The 19,355-nt window shown below is 39.2% G+C and overlaps 2 protein-coding genes across 3 annotated transcripts in view; both read right to left on the minus strand.

The window, feature by feature from the left end:
- ITGA1 (integrin subunit alpha 1) overlaps window positions 1–19,355 on the minus strand; it is a 164,378-nt gene that overhangs the window by 131,979 nt on the left and 13,044 nt on the right. Inside the window, exon 1 of one of the 2 annotated variants that reach the window (XM_045438288.1) lies at window positions 14,306–14,401. The exons of the other annotated variant lie outside the window; for it this stretch is intronic. Coding sequence (XP_045294244.1) covers window positions 14,306–14,399 — 94 coding nt within the window. The 5' untranslated portion in view covers window positions 14,400–14,401. Of the gene's footprint in view, window positions 1–14,305; window positions 14,402–19,355 lie in introns of those variants that run through there. 2 annotated transcript variants of the gene reach the window in all.
- On the minus strand, window positions 13,595–18,219 carry PELO (pelota mRNA surveillance and ribosome rescue factor). Its single transcript, XM_045438314.1, has 2 exons — window positions 16,962–18,219; window positions 13,595–16,665 (listed from the first exon to the last, which is right to left on the minus strand). The coding sequence occupies exons 1-2, from the start codon at window positions 17,685–17,687 to the stop codon at window positions 16,234–16,236; spliced, it is 1,158 nt and encodes a 385-aa protein (XP_045294270.1). The 5' UTR covers window positions 17,688–18,219; the 3' UTR covers window positions 13,595–16,233.

Here is a 19,355-nt window from a genome sequence, read left to right on the forward strand (position 1 = left end):
AGAGATTTTAAACTGTTCTAAACTGATTCCACCCCAAGTATTTGTATCTCTTTTTGCGTTTAGGGTGCCAGTTCTGTCCAAAGAAAGGAATCCAGCTGCTAGGTGATGCTACTTGAAAACATTATTTCGAAGAAAACCCCCATCTGCTGTAGCCAGTGATAATACATATATTTACTATTATTATTTTTCCTGTGATTTAGAATAAAAGTGAAAAGACCTGAGAAGGAGTAAACATTGTTCAGAAATATGGAGTATTAGAAAAGAACTTTGCTATATCTCTAGGAGTGTTATGCTTTCAAGACTCTAGGAGGTGAGGTGCAAGGCAAGGTTCTGAGGACCTGCTCCTTCATTCTGTGCATGGCCAAGTGGTGCTCCATTACCAGGACCCTAGTCCCTAAGAAAAGAATGACAGAAGAATGACAGGGACCCTGGTCCCTAAGAGAAGAAGAAGAGAAGAATGGCTGATGATAGGCCTACTTAACTCTCTTTCAGCTTTTTTTTTAAATATGTGAAACTTATTGTCAAATTTGTTTCCATACAACACCCAGTGCTCATCCCAAAAGATGCCCTCTTCAATACCCATCACCTGCCCTCCCCTCCCTCCCACCCCCCATCAACCCTCAGTTTGTTCGCAGTTTTTAAGAGTCTCTTATGCTTTGGCTCTCTCCCACTCTAACCTCTTTTTTTATTTTTTTATTTTTATTTCTTTTTATTTTTTTATTTTTCTTTCAGCTCTTAATTGCTTACCTAATTCATGGAACGGTCCATTCAATAGACCACTCCCCCACCCCCGCCATTCTCTATCTCTCTATGAATGACAGTTTCTAGTCTGTTTATGTGGGGTGGGAGGCAATATGAAAAGTTTATGCCATGGTTCAGGAACAATTCTTTTAGATTAATAGAATAAACACTAACTTCATGGTTTAAGCTCCCACATATGAGTGGCTGATATGTTTAACTGTCTGTAAGACATCATTGATTTTCATTTTTCCTATAAAGAAATTGTCTTTACTTGAAAGCAAGGTATCTGTTTTTGTTTCTGCTGGCAGATTGATTTCCTTTCAGAACTGAAAATGTGCTCAGTGTCCATGGATATTTATTGAGTCCCAAGGAGATACATTTTAGGTACACCACACAAAACAGGTAAACTGTCTTCAGCATTTACTCTGGACCAAGCATTATAAAAAGTGTCAATAACCTCACTTAATTTTCAGAAAACCCTATTAGGTTAGCACTTAGTTTGCAGGTGAGGAAACTGAAGTCAGTCACTGAAGTAGTCAGTATTAGAGATACTAAACCTTGGAGTTTTCACCCCTAACCACTCCTTAATATGTCTCCCTATTATATGTTATTCCTGCTCTTACAAAGTTGTAGCGACTTAGTTTCCATTTAGTGATACATTAAAAAATTTTTTCTCCATGTTTATTTTTGAGAGACAGAGAGTGAGTGGAGGAGGGGCAGAGAGAGAGACAGTTAATCCAAAGGAGGCTCCAGGCTCTGAGCTGTCAGCACAGAGCCGGAGGTGGGGCTGGAACTCATGAACTGTGAGATCATGACCTGAGCCAAAGTTGGACGCTTAATGGACTGAGCCACTCAGGCGCCCCTATTTAGTGATAAATTTAAAATTAATCCTCAATTTGTCAAGAGTATAAGCCCACTTGTAATTAGTAATTTTATTTTGTAGGAGAACCTCACATTACTAGATTGCATCATTAACATAACTACTACTGTACAGATGCCTTGCATTGAGAGACCACCTTGGAGTAACAGTCTCAGATGACTGAATTGAGAAAGGTGATGACCTTGTTATTTTAGGATATAAAATTCAGTTGGAAAAGATGATTGCCAAGTAGACATTTATTTACATTCAAAGCTATTTTTGAAAGCTTTAGATCAGTGTTTCCCAAACACAGAAGAAGAGATCAGCCCTTGTCCATTCTTCCAAAAAATGCTCGAAAACTAGAGCCAAGACCAATCCTGGACAGGAATATATTTACCAGTGCTTCTCCCAACATCCACCCAAACAAGGATCTCTTCTACCCAAGCCAGCCGTGGCCAGCGGTGCTAAAGGGATGAACGTGAGAGTGCAGGGTTGTTGGGACACCCAGTTAAATTTGAATTTCAGATAACCGATGAATAGTTAGTGCAATGCAAGCACATTGCATTTGTGAATTTTAGAGTAAGTATGTCTCATTCAATGTTCTGCCTACTCCCTAAGTCTGGCAATCTTAGAAAGGTAGAAGATGATGCGTGTTTTATATTTTTAATTTTGGCTCACCTCCAAGTTTAGCGTTAACTGTAGGAAAGTAAAGAACCTGTTCTTTTAAATTTTTGTGACCTACTCTCCTTAGTATTTGGTGCCTAACATGAAATCTGGATGTATTTGGTAACTCCTTCTCTTCCATGGTTGAATTTTGACAGTTGGGTTGTAAAACACTGTGAAGGCTAAGGGCAAGTGTGTGTTGGAGGTAGGGAGGTAAAACATCACCGTTCTCTTTCCTGGATTCCATTTCCGCCCAGAACCAAATATTAGCTAGGGGAACACAAAGAGGTGTAAGTGGCCTGAGGTGATCTCAAGAACACCCGGGACCATACAGGTCAAGCATTCTCTGAGTCTCTTGCACTTCCATCATGCCTCAGGACTAATGCTGAATCTTGCTGAGAATTTCCCAGGCTGAAAATTTAGAGAGATTGATTTTGAGTACTTAAATGATTCACCATTTTAAATTCACCAGTAAGGCTTGTATCAGTAAGGCTCGCGAATCAGATATCCATGCTAGTATCAGGAGCCCAGGAGAAAACTGAAGTCAAGACTTAGGATTAAAAAAAAAAAAAAAAAAGTATGTAAAAGGGGAAACATGTGTCAATTATACAACTAACTTATATGATTTGGCGATTTTGTTTTCTAAGCAGACATGAACCCTGAAAAGGATGCTAAGATTTTCCTATCAAACTGGCATCTTTGTTCTGATGCAGAACATAAGGATTAAAAAATTATCTAACCAGAATGAGTGAACTGGTGATGGAGCCTCAGCTCCAAATCAGACTGACATAGCTTCTAGGCTCAGCACCAGCAAAGGGGCTGCTTATTCCAGCAAGTGGCTGGGCGAGGGTTTGAACAATCCCAGTCTGGCTGCAGGGTCTGTATCCCTACCACCAGTATAGCAGTTGCCTTGGTAAGGGATTTACTAGATGTTTGTTCTCTTACTTCCACTGTTCTGCAGTGGTTAGTGGATATTTTTTTTTTGTTTTGGCTCTCAACACACTCTTCCTAGCTGAGGAAAGGGACAGGGTTCCAGGGTACATAGGAGATGGGGATGGAAATGTACAATAGCCCTTTATCCTGCCTTCTGATCCACAGATTGTGGACATGTGACCCGTGAACAACCCATATGTTGTTCCTGTCCACTACAGATTATTCTCTGAAGCTCTGGTTGAGTTTTAAGTCCAGTGGATTTGTGGTGGCTGTCTGGGGGTGGCAATTTCATCAGCTGCATTGTCCTACACAGACAATTTCTGTAGCAGGGGTTTGACAGTGGCTTCCTCTCTTTCTTCCTGAGTTTCCTCATCTTCCAAAATCTTCCACTATTATTTACATTATCAGAACTGCTTTCTGTTGTTTGCAACTGACTTAGAAATCGTAAGAGAACTGTGGTTTGTTTTTAACTTATGCGTGGCTGAAATCCCCAGATAAAGAAAGCTGAGCACTTGAAGAATGATATTCAAATAATGAATATGTACCATAGGAATTAAGGTGCTTAAATGGAGGAAACACAATACATTGTTTAACCTAAGAATTAGCATTAATTTAACTTGATTGGAAGTACTAATGATGTGTCATGGCTGCTAGAGAACCAGCCCGAGCATCACAGAACTGCATAGCTGCTATGGTTCCTGCAGACAGAGACGGGACTGCCTCGCTGGGTAGTTGGCATTCTCTGTATGTACATAGTGGTAGCCTTGAGGAGTTACCATTCCTGGCATAAACTTCAAAACTGAAACGTGCTTTTCTGTGTTCCTCTTCTTTATTGGCTTCTAACAGTTACAAAAGTGAGGTTTTCACCTTCATTGTCTGTGCACTAAGGTGGGACATGCATATGTATCTGAATAGGAAGAAATGAAAATATTATGAAGGCCAGGCATGATCTGGCTAGCCCATCTCTTGTTGAGGATAGCTCTGGAGGAAGTGAATCCACTTTTTCTGGTTTTAACACCATCTTTCACAGATGGTAGGGATTTATTATAGGAAAGGACATGAGGCATTTCCTTTGCATTAAACCTCCACAGCTGATCTGGTGCCCAGGTAATACATATGGTAAAAAGATGCAGTAGGAAGGAGGAATTAAACTAAGTTAAATACAGCTCTTAATAATTTCCAGGTATTTTTATTAAATCATATCGCTTATGCCTTGCAACTCAATAAGGAAAGTTTTATCATTTTTCCCATTTTACAGGTTGAAGCTCATAAATCTAAATTTGAGGATCATAAAGATAACATAACTTGCCCAAGGTCGCAGAGCTCGTCTGTGATAAAGATTTTCTAGTTCAGGGCCAATGTTCTGACCACTGCTGCCTGCCAACCGAGTGAAAGAAGACATTCAGGAGGTGGCCCATACTCAGATACCGTTTTCCCAAGTGAGTCTAGCCAACAGTGATATCTTCCTGTTATCAACAATTTTAGCTTTTACTCTCTGTACAATATATGATTTTTCAGTCTTGGTTCTGTCTTACATAATTCTTGCATCACAAGATTTATAAGTTCCCTCCTTCCATAACTAGGAAGCAGGTTCTCTACTTTTTTGTACCTTCTCCCACTATACCTAACAACATATGCACATGTAAAAGGCATCAATAAATACTCACAAAATGGTCAACATTAGTCCCAATTGTGGATTTATTATAGCAAGTCAATACACAAAGGTATAGATAGATCCCACAATTAGGCACTAAAGCCAAAGAAATCCCCTCATCAACTTTCTGAAGTTGCCTTTTCAGTAGTGGAGATAATTAATCTACAATTTCACATTTTTCTCTGTGCCCCATGTCTTTTTCTTAGCCAGGCAGCTGACTGGTATTGCGGCCACAGAACATATTAAAGACAACTGGCTTACTTGGTGAATGATGCCTTGGTTTCACAAGGCTGCAGATAAGAAACATCTGCTGGGGGGCTTTTTCAATGCACGCATGCCTGGGGTCCTTTCCCAAGTATTCTGACTTAATCGTCTTGGAGTGGGACCCAGTCATCAGTGTGATTTTAAAACTCCCTAATTGATTTTAATGGGTAGCCTAGTTTGAGAACCACTGGCCAAACAGAAAGAACATTCCAGAAGAAACAAAGACCTGTGTTTTCTCATTGTCCAGTTCTCTGGGACAGCAAGCAGTTGATAGGGAAGGAAAATAACAAGGAGGAAAGTGGCAGGACTATGCAGCCTGGCATGCCATTGGTATGTCGCAAACTATTCAAAAATATTTGTAAACTTCAAAATTTTTGTGCACCTATTGAAAAAAATGTTTTAAACAACTGTTTCTCCTCTGATGCTCCAGTTTAAAGGCCCCAACAACTTTGAAAATATGGGACTATTTGGCAAAGCATTCCAAATAAATGACCCTCAGCTCTGGAATTTGCTCCTAGAGGCAGCTCTCTTTAGCAGTCAGCCAAACCCAAAATTTGGCAGCTTTTGGAATATGGTGCAAAATAGATTCTTTCTAAACCTGAGAATCACTGAAGATTTATTTTGCTGGAAAGATACAACTTTTAAAAATAACAAGCACTTATTGCTACTGTACTAAGTAGAATCAGAGATCTGCAAGAGTGACTATGAAATCAAGGACCACCTGTCTTTTCTCATTCTATTGATGAAAAAACAGAGGCTCAAAAGAATGAAATGATTTCCTCAAGTCACACAACCTAATGGTAGGGCCTGGGCACATCCTGATCTCCTGACTCACAGGCTAGTTCTCATGTTTGCCCTCCCACAGCCACAGAGTCCTCTGAGATGATTTCTTCTGCCGTGATTCATTTTGGTTATTCACAAATGCAATGTGCTTGCAAATGCTTATATATACTCTTCGGTAACTATAGCAAATAGTATGCAAATTACATTGTAATTTTTAGCATGCAACATCCTTTTCATAGTCTCAACTATAAAATCTGGTTGTACTGCACTCTTGATTCTGACAAAGTTTCTAATTCACCTAGGATATATGTGAACCCATGCATCAAATGTAAATCTAAGAGCTTTAAACCCACAACAAAGCATTACCAAAAGGTCTTGCCTTTCTCTGTATTTCCTGTCTACTCACCCCATTCCCCACTATATTTTGTTGAGACTTAGTGCAAGTATGGGAGTTAGGGATGTGGGTGAAATGATTTCCAGAAAGACAAGAGACATTCTAACACTTAATTAAGCTCTGTTAAGTTCTAGGCAAGGAGTTAGGCCCAGAATGAGAAATTTACTATCCAAGTCTCAGTGATAACAGACTAATTATTTTTAAAAATATGACTACATTTAATGAGGTAGATAATTTTGCCTCTCAGCCCTTCCGACTTCCCCACATTCCACATGTTATTCCATTTCCTTTAACCCAGCTGAGAATACCATTGAGACACAAAGGGTCAGAGAACTGTTCCCAGAGTCATTCTTGCTCATATATTGTTCTTTTCTCTCATCTGCAGAAAACTTCCTTTCTTTCCACCACACCCCATCCATGTCGGCCATTTAGTGAAAAGCACTACTTAAGAGAGAAGTTGTTGTTATTTATTAAGGGAGTTTCCTGAATTTTTAGCTGAGGATAAAATGCTGAATAAAGACTCTAGTGGGTCTTCCTACTGTCCGGTCTCTGGGCCCTCCCCGCAAGCCCAAGCAAGCTGTCACTTCTTTCTTGACAGCTGGCCCAGCAGTCAGATTTCTTTTCCCTGAGGTAGCTGCCGTCACCCTCTCTCTCCTAGACATCCTCTTTTCCAAGAATGGCTGTGGAGTAGGACATAACGTCCCATGCTCCCCCTCTCACCATCCCTTTCTTTTCTGTTCTCAGAAAAACAAAGTCACTTTTCCGGATTAACTGATTTGCTGTTGCTTGTGACAGAGAAACAGGAGATAACAAAAACATGGAAGATATAAAGGTCCCAGAATCTCAAAGTTGTTTCAGTCATGGTCCCTAACCCGTATTTCTCATACCACTTGTACAGTTTTCACTGTTTTGAGGTTAGGAGGTGATGTAATCTCCTTCCTCCATGATGTTTCTTCTTCTTAGGTTTGTTGACTCTTCACTATAAATATTTAACATCTAGAGAGCTTAGGGATTACAGGGACCACTCCGTTGAAGAAGAAAAAGGTACCAAATAAATTTGAGAGGCTTTCAAAGAGAAATGCTCTCAGTTTCCTTTGCCTCATCTCTCTAGAGAATAATGGAAGATCAATGTGACTTCTGGAATTGATCACTTTAAGTTCAGATAGCAGCTCCTTAGTGAAGCCAGACTGAGTTAAGAGCACCCTGTGTGCACCTACATTCCTCCACATTTATTCCCGCACCTACTGCGGGGCTACAATAGCTTGTTTACTGACTGGCTTTTCTGTACAGGGACTGTGACCTTCTCTACCCACCTCGTATTGCTGGGGGCTAGCAGAGTGCCTGGCACATGGCAGGTACTTAGTAAATGGTTGTCAGAAGAATGAAATGCTTCTCAGAAGAGGAAAGGCAGGAGGCAGAGTCTTTCTCTAGCAGAAGACTCTCCTCCAAGAAGTGAATAACTGAACTTCAAAGCTAAATTTGGGTCTGAATGATGCTGCTGAGAGAGAAATTGCCTTGCCCCAGATGAAGTTATTTGATAAATAAGAAGGGTTTAAAGCATTCTAAGATCCCATTTTGTCCCTTGTTTCTCAACCCCAACCACCTTCCAATAAGCATTGGTGACAATAAAAGTGGGTAAGAAATAGGAACAGGATGGATCAAACAGGAATGTGGACCCTATGAAAAACTCCTGTTCATGCGACTTTGAACAAGTTACCAACCTTCTCTGGGCCTCAGTTACATCTATATCATGAAGTGAGTGGGTCAGATGATATATAAGGTTCCTCACAGCATTAACCTTTATGATTCTAAATGATTTAGAGGCATGTCCTGCAATTTTTTTTTTTTTTTTTTTTTTTTTTTTTAATTTTAGAGAGAGGGGGTGGGCAGAGGGAGAGAGAATCATAACTGAGTATAGAGCCCAACTTGGGACTTGACCCCACGGCCCTGGGATCATGACCTGAGCTGAAATCAAGAGTTGGGTGTTCCACCAACTAAGCCACCCAGGCTCCCCCACCCTTTTTTGCAATGTCTTTTCAATCTTCCTCTCCTCCACCTCAAACGCCACCCCCATCACCCCCCCCCCCCAAGTGACTCATACCACTGCCAACAGTACACTTGGAAAAGAAAAAAAAAAATACAAATTATGGTCACAGGATCAATGAGGTGAAACACAAGATTAAAATATGTTTTATATTCACAGAGCAATTTTTTACAACAGTGTCGAACAAAAAGTTCTAGTCAATGTTTACACTAGGACTTGATGAAAAATTCCAGACATAAAACTTCTGGAACTTGGACTTGAACTCCGAGGACCTCCCATCTCTGATAAATTTTACAACTAAGATCTATTGGATTAGTTTTCCCTTAAGGAGAATTCACCTTTAAAGTCTGGTTATCTGGAACTGTCATTCTAGGTTTAATAGGTAGCTAAAGATTTTTTAAGTACCACGGTCTTTTAATAATTTTGGAGGAAAATACTTACGGAAGACACTATATTTCCTTGATTTCTTTAACAGAATACACTGAGTGTAATTCAGTGTTTTCCTCCATATGAACGTCAGTCACCATGGATGTCCTCAGGACCCAGTGAGATACTCTAAGCCCTAGACTTTTTTTCTTCTGATGGGGCTTCAGGAGCCACCTGAGCTGTCACCTCCCTGTCAGCTTGGCCACATGTCATCATCTCTCCCTCATATTTAATTTGCTGATTAAAGTCAGGGAAAAATTCCTAATTAATTTTTGCACACCCAAGAGTAGCATAGTTCCTGCTACTTAAGATGCTTAGTAAATGTATAAATAAATGAGTGAATTAACATAGGTTTAAAAATGTTTTTAAAAACAAGCTTGCTAAAACTAGGTGTGAAATAATAATAGATGCTAAGTAAAGGCTTGAGGGGCTTGGTTTAATACATACACTTGCAACAGTTTCTATACACTTTCTGATTCTCATATTCTAGATAGATTGCCATAGGATTGAGTTCCTGGTATTTATGAAGAGATGAAAAATAATTGTGGTAGGTAAATAAAAAACATATAAACTTTGGCCAATAAATTTCAGTGTTATCAAATAGTTTTTCTATTTCTAGGCACATCTGACCTACTCCAAATAGAAAATGAACTGGCATTCTTGCATTTTTTAGGGTATTGCTTGATCAGACACCTCTTCACACCCACTAGCTATGTGATTTGGGGCAAATGATTTAACCTCCTTTAATTTCAGTTTATCTGAAAATAATGACAAAAATCTTTCTCAGAGGACTCTTAAAATAATTAAATAATTCATTCTAAAGTACTTTACCGTAGACCTGGCCCTTAGTAAACATGTAATACGTTGTCCATTCCTGGATTTGGGACAGTGGAGCCAACCCTGTGCATGGCCAGGCAATGTGTCTGCAAAGACATTTTTTCTCTTGTGTTTGCAGCCTGGCAGATATTGCTCTCTCAGGCTTGGGTATTCTGAACCTAATGTGGCTCCCTAAACTGAAATAAGCTTTAAGTCCTTTACCTCTCCTACTATATAGAAAACAGGCACATTTCTGTTACACTGGTGTTCTAAGTGATGGGATTTTATTTATTTATTTTTATTATTTTTTTAATATATGTAATTTATTGTCAAATTGGTTTCCATACAACACCCAGTGCTCATCCCAAAAGATGCCCTCTTCAATGCCCAAGTGATGGGATTTTAAAGTGGGTAATGTTAAAGGCTGAAGAAAGGGAACTGAAGACAGCACTTCAAGTCCCCACAATTTATCATAAATGTCACAATCTTTAGTAACTGGCACCTTTCCTATATTGATACTACTTATTACAGAATTGAAATATTCACTATCAGGACCAAAAATGATAGCCTCAAATTCATTTTCAACCACAGTATTGCACACAGAAATAGATTTTCCTCGAGTAAATGCAGGATTTTCACCTCAATTTAAGTGAACAAATTCACAATATCCCAGTTTGCTTCCCAGTGTTATTTATCACAACAGAATATACTGACATGTTTCTTAAAATAGAGAAATTAAATACTGCCATATAAATGGACTATCTTACAAATTATTATACTCAGAAATCTATAAAGCACACTCTAAAATACGGATAAAAATACAGATGGTGATGCTATATATCAAACACCTCCTAAAAAGGAAGAATTCTTGGTATATAAAGAAAAATGACAAATGAGACTTTATCATTTCTACTTCAGCTTAACAAGTATCTTTTGTCGATGCTTTTCTTCTTCATCTAACTAGCTCCTTACTGAAATCGGCCAATTTATTTTTCATTTTTAGAGACATTTACCCACTACCTGAAGACTACGTTAAGTAAGTCCTCAGATGGTTCTTGCTAAATTCCAAGACCATTACTATAGATCTTATTTCCCAACATCTTAACCAACTGCACTGTTGACTTTTGAGTCTCTTCTAAATAAGGCATCCTTAATACACACAAATATTATACTTGCATCTCAACTCCTTTAGAAACCATTATGAATTTTCAGTGACACTTTTGCACTAAACTTCTAAAGTCCCAGTTGATCAGCAGTACACATAATGTATGAAGAAAATCTCAAAAAGCACTTGTCTAAAATACTGAATCTCTTAGAATCCATACACTGAGGCTCTGCACAAAGCTTAAATATACTGACATCAATATGAAGACAACTTTTATTTAGGGTTCTGAAAACTTCATCTGAAATTGTGATTCATTTTTTAGTTGCCCTTCAAATCCTCACTTTTTGCTCTTCACTACTTGGAAATTCATTTTACTAAAAAATATTTACAAGAAAATTATGGGCAGGTCAAAATCAATTTCTAAAATAAGTATAAGTATAAAAAAATGTTGCAAAATTTATGCCACAGTTCTGCCACTTGTGGCCTTTTTTGCAGGGAGTAAAAGAGGAAGCATAGTGATGGAAATCAAAGATGCCATGTTAGGACAGGAGCCCACGGGCTAAGGGTCCAATAGCAGCAACACTGCTACAAACCTGGCCTGAAAGAGATAGAACTTGGTAATAATTTCTGTGCTATGGTAATCTTGAAAAAAATCTCTTAATAAATTCAACTTTGATCCCCTAACACATCTTTTTTTTAACTGGAACTTTCATATACTAAATCTGTAAATGAACGTATATTAAGACCCACTTAAAAATCATATACAAAAGTAATTTGGCTTTAGCCCCCAAATTTAGAATTTTTATCTTAAGAACTTTTAAAACTCAACTTCTATGAAATCAACACTTTGGCTCTTCTATGTGTGTATCTCTAGAATACTACAGAGCGCAATAGGAGAAAAAGGATTATTTGACCATATTATTGAAATACAGGAAACACCTCTGCTTTGAATGATTTCAATAGATAATGGAGTCAAGGAGCATTTATTTAAACAGATTAAATATCTATTTGCCTATGCTTTTGTCTCTGGCCTTTTTTTCTTAGCTTTACTAATTTCTTAGCTCACTTTTTTTTCTCTGATTTCAGGTTTACTTATACGCTGACAAATCCTGTAACATTAACCTCAGCCAACTGCTTTTTCCTGAACTTTAGACCTGTGAGCACAATTAACTAAGGGACCTTCTTAATTAAGGGACTGAATGAATTCAGTCATTCATTTACCCCCCAAGTTTTTGAGCCTCTGTTGTTAGAGAGCATTCTTAGCATTAGAATGAACCTAACAGACAATAGTCTCTGTCCTTATGGAGCTTACATGATAGACATATAAGAAAACTAAATGAAATAAGCATTATAGAAAAGAATAAGATAAAGAAGGGCTTGGAAGGAAATCTTGGAGAAGTTATCTTTTTTTTTTTTTTTTTTAAAGACTAGCTTGGAAGACCTCACTGAGATGACATTTTAGCAAAAACCTGAAGGGAGTGAGGATGTGAGCATCCAAGAGCATTTTAGATGTCCTGCAGCCACCTTCTAGATTCAAAACTGAACTGTTTTTCCATGCAAGCTAGCCTTTCTTCCTAGATTTCCTGTTTTTGTTTTAATTTTGCCATTATTGCTCTTACATTAAAAAAAAAAAAAAAAAAGTTTGACTTACCCCTACAGTCTACTCTTCGACTCTGAACAACTGCAGCCCATGTCCTTTTGATACTATCTCTTCATGTTGCCTACTGACTTCTTTTCCTTCCTTATTTCACAGATTATTGTTACTGTCCTTGTTCACACCAACATTGTTTTCCCTGGGGATTTTTCTACTATGCATTCTCTTAACCAGTCTTCTTGCCTCTTCCAATTCATCGTTGATACTGCTGAACAGTTACCTTTCTGAAATGCAAAGTTTACCATACCATTCTCCTGCCTAAACCTGTCAGTGGTTTCTCATTATTGTCAAACCGACTCTTTATTGTGGCATGGAGGGTCTAATGTGATTAGCACACTTACCCTTCTCCTCCTTCTGATAACCTCTCCAGGTTTCTTCTCACTATTTTACGTAAAGTTACTGGCTCTAGTTCTATAAAGTTCATCCTGAAAGTGACCCCTTCCAACACTGTGCCCTCTTACAGTTTCTATGTTACTTTTGTACAGTGATTTGTTTACATGTTGTCTTTCCTAAACCCAGCTAAGTGCTTGGATCAAAGTAGGCACTAAAAACAAATGGATAAAATTAAATGTATCACCCTCAATGACTGGTGTAATATAAATATAGATGCTCCATTTCTAAGCTCTGACCATAGGCAAAAGGGTTTCTTTCTCCTCAAACCCTCAGAATCACCTCAGAAACCCCTATTCAACATGCAATTCAACATACTCTGGAACTGAACACAAACATTCAATCTTATTTGCTTGGGAAACCATTGGATTTAAAAGCACAATACTTCTTTCCCAACTAACAGCTTTACTTTGGGGAATTCACATATATATAATTCACCTGTGTACTTTTATTTTTAGCAATGAAGAATATTTCAGTTCCAGAAATACATGAATTGCAGAAATTATGAGTCACTTTTGTTAAAGATAATTAGAGGTTAAGAGAACTGGTCACAGGGATTAAAAAAGGAAAATAAAATTAATAACAGAAAATAGGTAGAGATAAAGGAAAATTAGCTTTACAAAGCTACTCTAATGACATCTGGGAGGGAAAAGATCCAACTTGTATGTAAGAGGGTAATGAAAATGCAATCTAGAATCAATAATCCAGACGTAAAATTAGCAAAACTTAACATATAAATGGGGGACCAGGAATAGCAGAATAAACTTGATAATATATATATATATATATATATATACACACACACACACACACACACACACACACATATATATGTATATATATATAATATCTAGAGTAAAATGAAACATTCTGCACACTTCTTACTTATTGTGTCCAGGAGGGGCAGCAAATCTTTGCTTGTAAGTGCCTGATAGTAAAAGGAAATTTACAGTACAAAATTTCATTGAGAGGTATGTTTCCATTTGTAACCAGTTATTCCCTGTTAATGAATAGCAATTAGAATTAAACTACTATATATGATTTCCAAGACTTATCATTCATTTTGCTTTTTAGAGAATAGTAACAAATAAATTATAATTTTTAAATTCTATATGCTATCACTACTTTTTTCACTTCTACAAAGCCCATTTATTTTATTAAGATAAACAAAAAAGTTTTACTGCTTAGTACATATACTATCACTATTTTGATAGTTCACCCTATACGTATATGTTTATATTCTTGATAATGGTATAAAATCTAACTTTTAAAAAATAGAAATTTTTGAAGATATTTTAAGCACTTTACAGACAAAAATATATGCTTTTATTTTGAAAAGTCTTATTGATAGTTAAGCTGAATACTGGCCAATTAACTCTCTCGAAAGACCTTGAAACTCAAATGTTTTAAAAACAAAAACAAAAACAAAACAAAACAAAATTCAAATGTTTTTCTCCGTATCTGGCAACCCCAGCCATAGATTTATTAGCACAGGGAGAATAAACTATTGCCTATGTTTATCAGATTGTATCATACACAGTAATCAACTGGAGATGTTAAGATACAGATTGAAACTCACAAGGTCCAGGGTAGGTCCTGGACTCTATTTTCCCACAAGCTCTCAGGGTCCTGGGTCCAGTCTGCTGGTGGTCCATAGACCAATAGCAAGACATGAATCAATGGTTCTCAGCATTGATACCCAATGGAATCACCTGGGGATTAAATCAAAACAAAACACAACACAACAAAACAAAACATCACTTCTAGGGTGAAGGTTATTTAGGCTGGGATGCAGTCTGGGTATTGAGTTTCAAAAGCTCTCAAGGTCAGGCTAACAACCAGCTAGTTTGAGAACCTATGACCTAAAATGTATTGGTCAGATTTATGGGTAGGTTTTATTTCTCCTGATTTCTATCATTGTAGATAACAGACCTAGGAATAACCAATACTGCATAGATTATGAGAGTAATATATGCCCCAAATCTTTAAATTCTTACTGAGAATATGAGTCATTATCAATCAGACATTAAATAAGACATTAAAAGTCTTAGCAATTTCATTTCTATACTACCAAGTGATTTAATAACATGTTTTTCATATATTGTAAAGTTAAATATCCACTGACATAATCACAATCCAAATTATGTGTAGATTAGGAGGTAGATATGTAACAATGTAATTTTAAAGTACATGGAGGTGTCTATTCCTAATTACAGATAAAAAAAAAAAAGCTCACAATAGTCAGAAATTATGAAAAAATCCCAACCTGGGATCTATCCCAGGAGAAAGGCCCAGAGACAAAAAGGACAAGCAACAATTTACTTAGTATCTGTACTTGAAGTAGATACTCATCAGTTGCAAACTGAATTATCATTTTTTCTTTATAGTGACTTTCCTAATTATTTTGCTAAGGCTGAGGTTTGTAAAAGGTCAGGATGCAATTACACTTCAGGGCCCCTTCCTAATTCTTAAAAATGCACATCAAAGATACTTAATGAAAATAATACTTTAAAGTCACATATTTGCAGAAATTCCATCATTACAGTAAAAAGTATTGGACTACAAGTCAGCTACCACATACTACTAAAGATGTGACTTAACCAAACTTTCTGAACAGGTGTTCTCACTCCAACTTAAGGTCTAGGGAAAGTCCAATAAGAATGTGCAAGCACAGACTAATGCCACATAGAAATATAAGATAGCACTATACATATTTATGATAAGCCAACTAAATACATAGTGTGGTAGCACAAAGAAATGGGAGTCTAGACTGGGGACTACTTTCAGCTTTGGCACTAATTAGCCACATAACAAGTAAATCACACACTTTAATTGCATTTTAAAAATAAAAATACTTCGAATAGCTTATCTTGAAATCCCTAGCAGGTCAAAGCTCTATGATCCCAAAGTAACTATGTGGTCCTCCAAAGCAAATATTAATTGTAACAACAACAACAAAAATTCACCAAGAGCTTAACAAGTTTCTTAAGAAAAATACCATTTTAAATTTGTTTTCTAGAAAAGTCTACAATTATTTGGCCATCACTTAAAATAGCAAATTTAAAACTTAAAAAAGTGCAGAAAGGGATCATTAAACAGCGCAAGAACACTATGTAGAATTAAGATAAACAGTGTAACTGAGGATAATGAAATACCAAACAGCTTTTCCTAAAGGACAAGGGAAAAACATCTGGGATTTTATGATCTATCCCAAAGAATATATAGGTACTCTTATTAAATACACAAAATGCTTTTTGAGTACTGCAAATAACTCACAGTTTCTATATAAATTATCCTATTTAATAAAGATGGTAGTACGTGGAGATTATTTCCTTTTAATTTATTGTTTGGTTTGAATACATGTCCTGCCAATCACACAATACCTAGTGTGACCAAAGACATGAGAAATTCCTGTAAGAATCACAAAGTGCCTTGCAGCTTTCTGCCAGGATGCTAAGGAAATGTAACAATGGAGACACAGATTGTCTAAGTTAGAAGTTCCAATCATTAATCTTCCTCAGAACTGGAATCATCCTCTTGGTCAGAGAGTTCAGGGACAGGGAAGCGGAGAATGGCAGCCACTCCAGTCAACTGACTGAGCTGTTCTCCAGATACATGAAGACTAGAGAATATCCTAACAGTGCCCGCATTCTCTTTCACACTGTCCACCAGCTTCACATATCGGCTCCGTGTGGCTACATCCTGGTGCCTGAAAAGCTCATCACTGATGAGCAATGTGTCGATTGCCATAGCCTCATTGGCCTTCTCTACCTGCTTGAGTCCATAAAAAGCTCGGTCAGGTTCATGTTGTAACATTTTATAGAAGTCATCCAAAGCCTTTACTTCCCCAGCGGCTTTAGTGTCTGAAAGGCGGCTAGCTACAGAAGGGTCACAAAGGGCCTCTTTCAGGGAGTACTTGTGTCCAGAGGAGGCATGTACCTGGAATCACAATTATGAAAGTTAGGCAAAACAATCTTAGAGTACCCATTCATCAGCCTGCAATGACCTAAAGCCAAAAGCACTAATAAAACTTTATTAAGTTTGAGAACTTAAAGCAAAGTTTACTATGTAAATACCCTATTTAACAATTCTCTTTTTCATTTCATTAGCTCGCTTACAATCACAGTCCAGTAAACACTTTCTCCTCTTGTACTTTTCCCAGTCCTAAAACCTAAGAGTAGTTTATACAAATCCCTCTGCCCATTCTTAATTACCCTTGGATAAGACTGTTTTACCTGAAGGAATTTGGACCGGTTTTCCAGGAGCACTTTGTTGTCGGTCTTCACTGCTTGTTGAAACATGTAGTCGCAGAACTGCTCCCTCACGAATCCTGGGCTGGCCACCAGGATGCACTTCACAACATCAAAGTTTATGTGGCGCTGGATACCCTGGACCACCTGTTCGTAGAATCGCTCCAAGGCCCGGTCATGCTGGGAACAGTTGCCTTTCCGTTTCCTAGGGATGTTCACCTCCACCTTGGCCCGAGTGAGGGTCATGCTGGGAGTGACTAAGCAGATATGGGCGAGGCCTTCCTGCATGACCACAGCCGCCACATCTGCGCTCCAGGCTGGGTCACAGGCCTGCTCGATGCGCTCCAGAACCACACTGTCCCACTGTTTCTTGGCCAGCGTGAACTGGCGGTTGGGCTCCAGCTCGATGGTGTGGTAAGCCCCCATCTTGACATACTCATTCTCTTGGATGTTGGTCCCCTTAACCCGCAGCTGGCAAGCTTGAGAGTCAAAATCGATGGCCTCCACGCAGAGAGTGAGAGTAGTGCGGACCCGGTTGCTTCCTACGCTGCCTGTGGAGGACTCAGTCTGTACCTTGCGGATGGTGGAGGCACGCAAGCTGTCGCCCACCTGCACTAGATTGTAGGTGTGCCACATGTCCTCAGGTTCTTCGGGGACCAGGGTCACCTGGCCCGCATTGTCTTTCTCAATGTCCTTCCTCACGAGCTTCATGACTTTGGCGGGGATTCGCAGGCAGAACAAGAGGAAATGAGGGGGTACCCGGTGGGAAAGGGGCAGGGAGGGAAAGGGAGTCTAGGCCGGGAAGGGGGCGGGGTCTGGTCCCTATAGCCACTGGCCTGACGGGAAGGAAATACTATAGTACCGACTCGAGCGGCCGAGGGGAACACTTACTCTAGCCCTTCTTTTCTTAGTTTCCGGGCGCACGGCACCACACCGGCGCGAGAGACACCGCAGCAAACGCAGTCTTCTCGGTTCCAGCCGCCAGCACGGACCCAGCAGCTGATGCAATGAGCACGCATGCGTAGCCCGCGTCCCGCCTCCCGGCGCATGTTTTACGTCCCCAAAGAGGAGGCGGGGTGGGGGTGGGGAAATCACAGTTCGCGCGGGCGCAGGCGCACTAAGCGTGAAGCGCGTCCGAGGACTAAACCGACGGAGGAACGTGGTTGGAATCTTTGGTGGCAGATCGTTTAATGCTGAACTTGGACCTCCTAAGTTTTCTCTTCCACAAGTGTTTGTGCAGAATCTGAGGAATATGTAGTTCAAATTATTTTTTTCAGCTGCGTGCAACTGCCACTGAACACCTTCTCTTCCCCGGGTAAATCCAGTGTTAAAACTTAACTAAAAGTAAAAGGAATTCTCAAAAGTGCAGACTTGGCCCCACAGTCCTAAAATGTGCTCGGCTTTGCACCTGCCTTATCCACACTCAAGCGCTGCACGCCTTTTGAAGCTGGTATTTCCAGAAGCGGTTTCTAAGAACGACTCGTCACGGTGGGTGTGGGCTCAGAGCAACGTGCCCAGCTGTTTTCTGCGCTTAGTTACCGTGTCTGCATGATCTGACTAACCCAGATGTTAAAGCACTGACCCCACACAGAGAAGAAACCATCCGTGGAATTTACCCCTGGGTGGACCTCTCAGTTGCTTGTCCCGATGTCCTGGGAATCCCAGATTCCAAAATTGGCAGTCTCCGCTTTCTGCAGCTCAATAGCCCGTGAAATGTTTAGGTTAGGGATTGGGTCGCAAAAGCTTAGGGCGGGATCATCACTGCCAAAGCTGAGAATATGGGAAGTGGGGAAAATCTGATGTAGTAGGACCAACACGACCGAAAGGCTATGGAATTTATTTTAAAGAAAATCCTTAAGTCACACAGCATTTTTATAGTGTGGGGGTGTTGAGAATTGGGGACTGCTTCTTAACAAGATCAGTAAATAGAAAAAGCCCATCAGATTTTCTTGAGGGTTAAGATGGGGTGGAGAGCAGAGGAGTCCTACCATATATCTTCCCATTCTCTTTCTTAACTTGTGTATGGTACTGAAAGGGAAGCTTGAACTGGTGAGACCAGGATGAAAGAGAGGAATCTGACTCTGGCACAAGTCTTGAATTTCACATCTCAGTTATCTTCCTCAGAGATTCTAAGGGGACACAAAATTCCCCTCTACAGCTCTAGTACAAATTAGAGTCATTGTTTTTGTGGCCTCTCCTCTTCCTCTCTGTTCTTAACCTCCTTTCCCTCTTCCTTTCACACCTTCCTGTCATAGTGAGTGCCCTCACAGTTTCTAACTCAGACTTCCTTCTTCCACTTCCAAGTAAACCCAGTGACTTTTGAGTGAGTAAGGAACTGATCACGCTAAAGTGTAAAGATGGCTTGCCTCTCTCCAACGG

The sequence above is a fragment of the Leopardus geoffroyi genome, chromosome A1, assembly GCF_018350155.1.
Source record: "Leopardus geoffroyi isolate Oge1 chromosome A1, O.geoffroyi_Oge1_pat1.0, whole genome shotgun sequence".
Lineage (NCBI taxonomy): Eukaryota > Metazoa > Chordata > Mammalia > Carnivora > Felidae > Leopardus > Leopardus geoffroyi.

Bases quoted from the DNA above. Each gene is read 5' to 3' on its own strand.
- PELO (XM_045438314.1), bottom strand. From the start codon at position 17,687: ATGAAGCTCGTGAGGAAGGACATTGAGAAAGACAATGCGGGCCAGGTG. The intron at 16,666-16,961 runs GTAAAACAGTCT...TTGTGATTCCAG, and splicing joins ACCGGTCCAAATTCCTTCAG to GTACATGCCTCCTCTGGACA.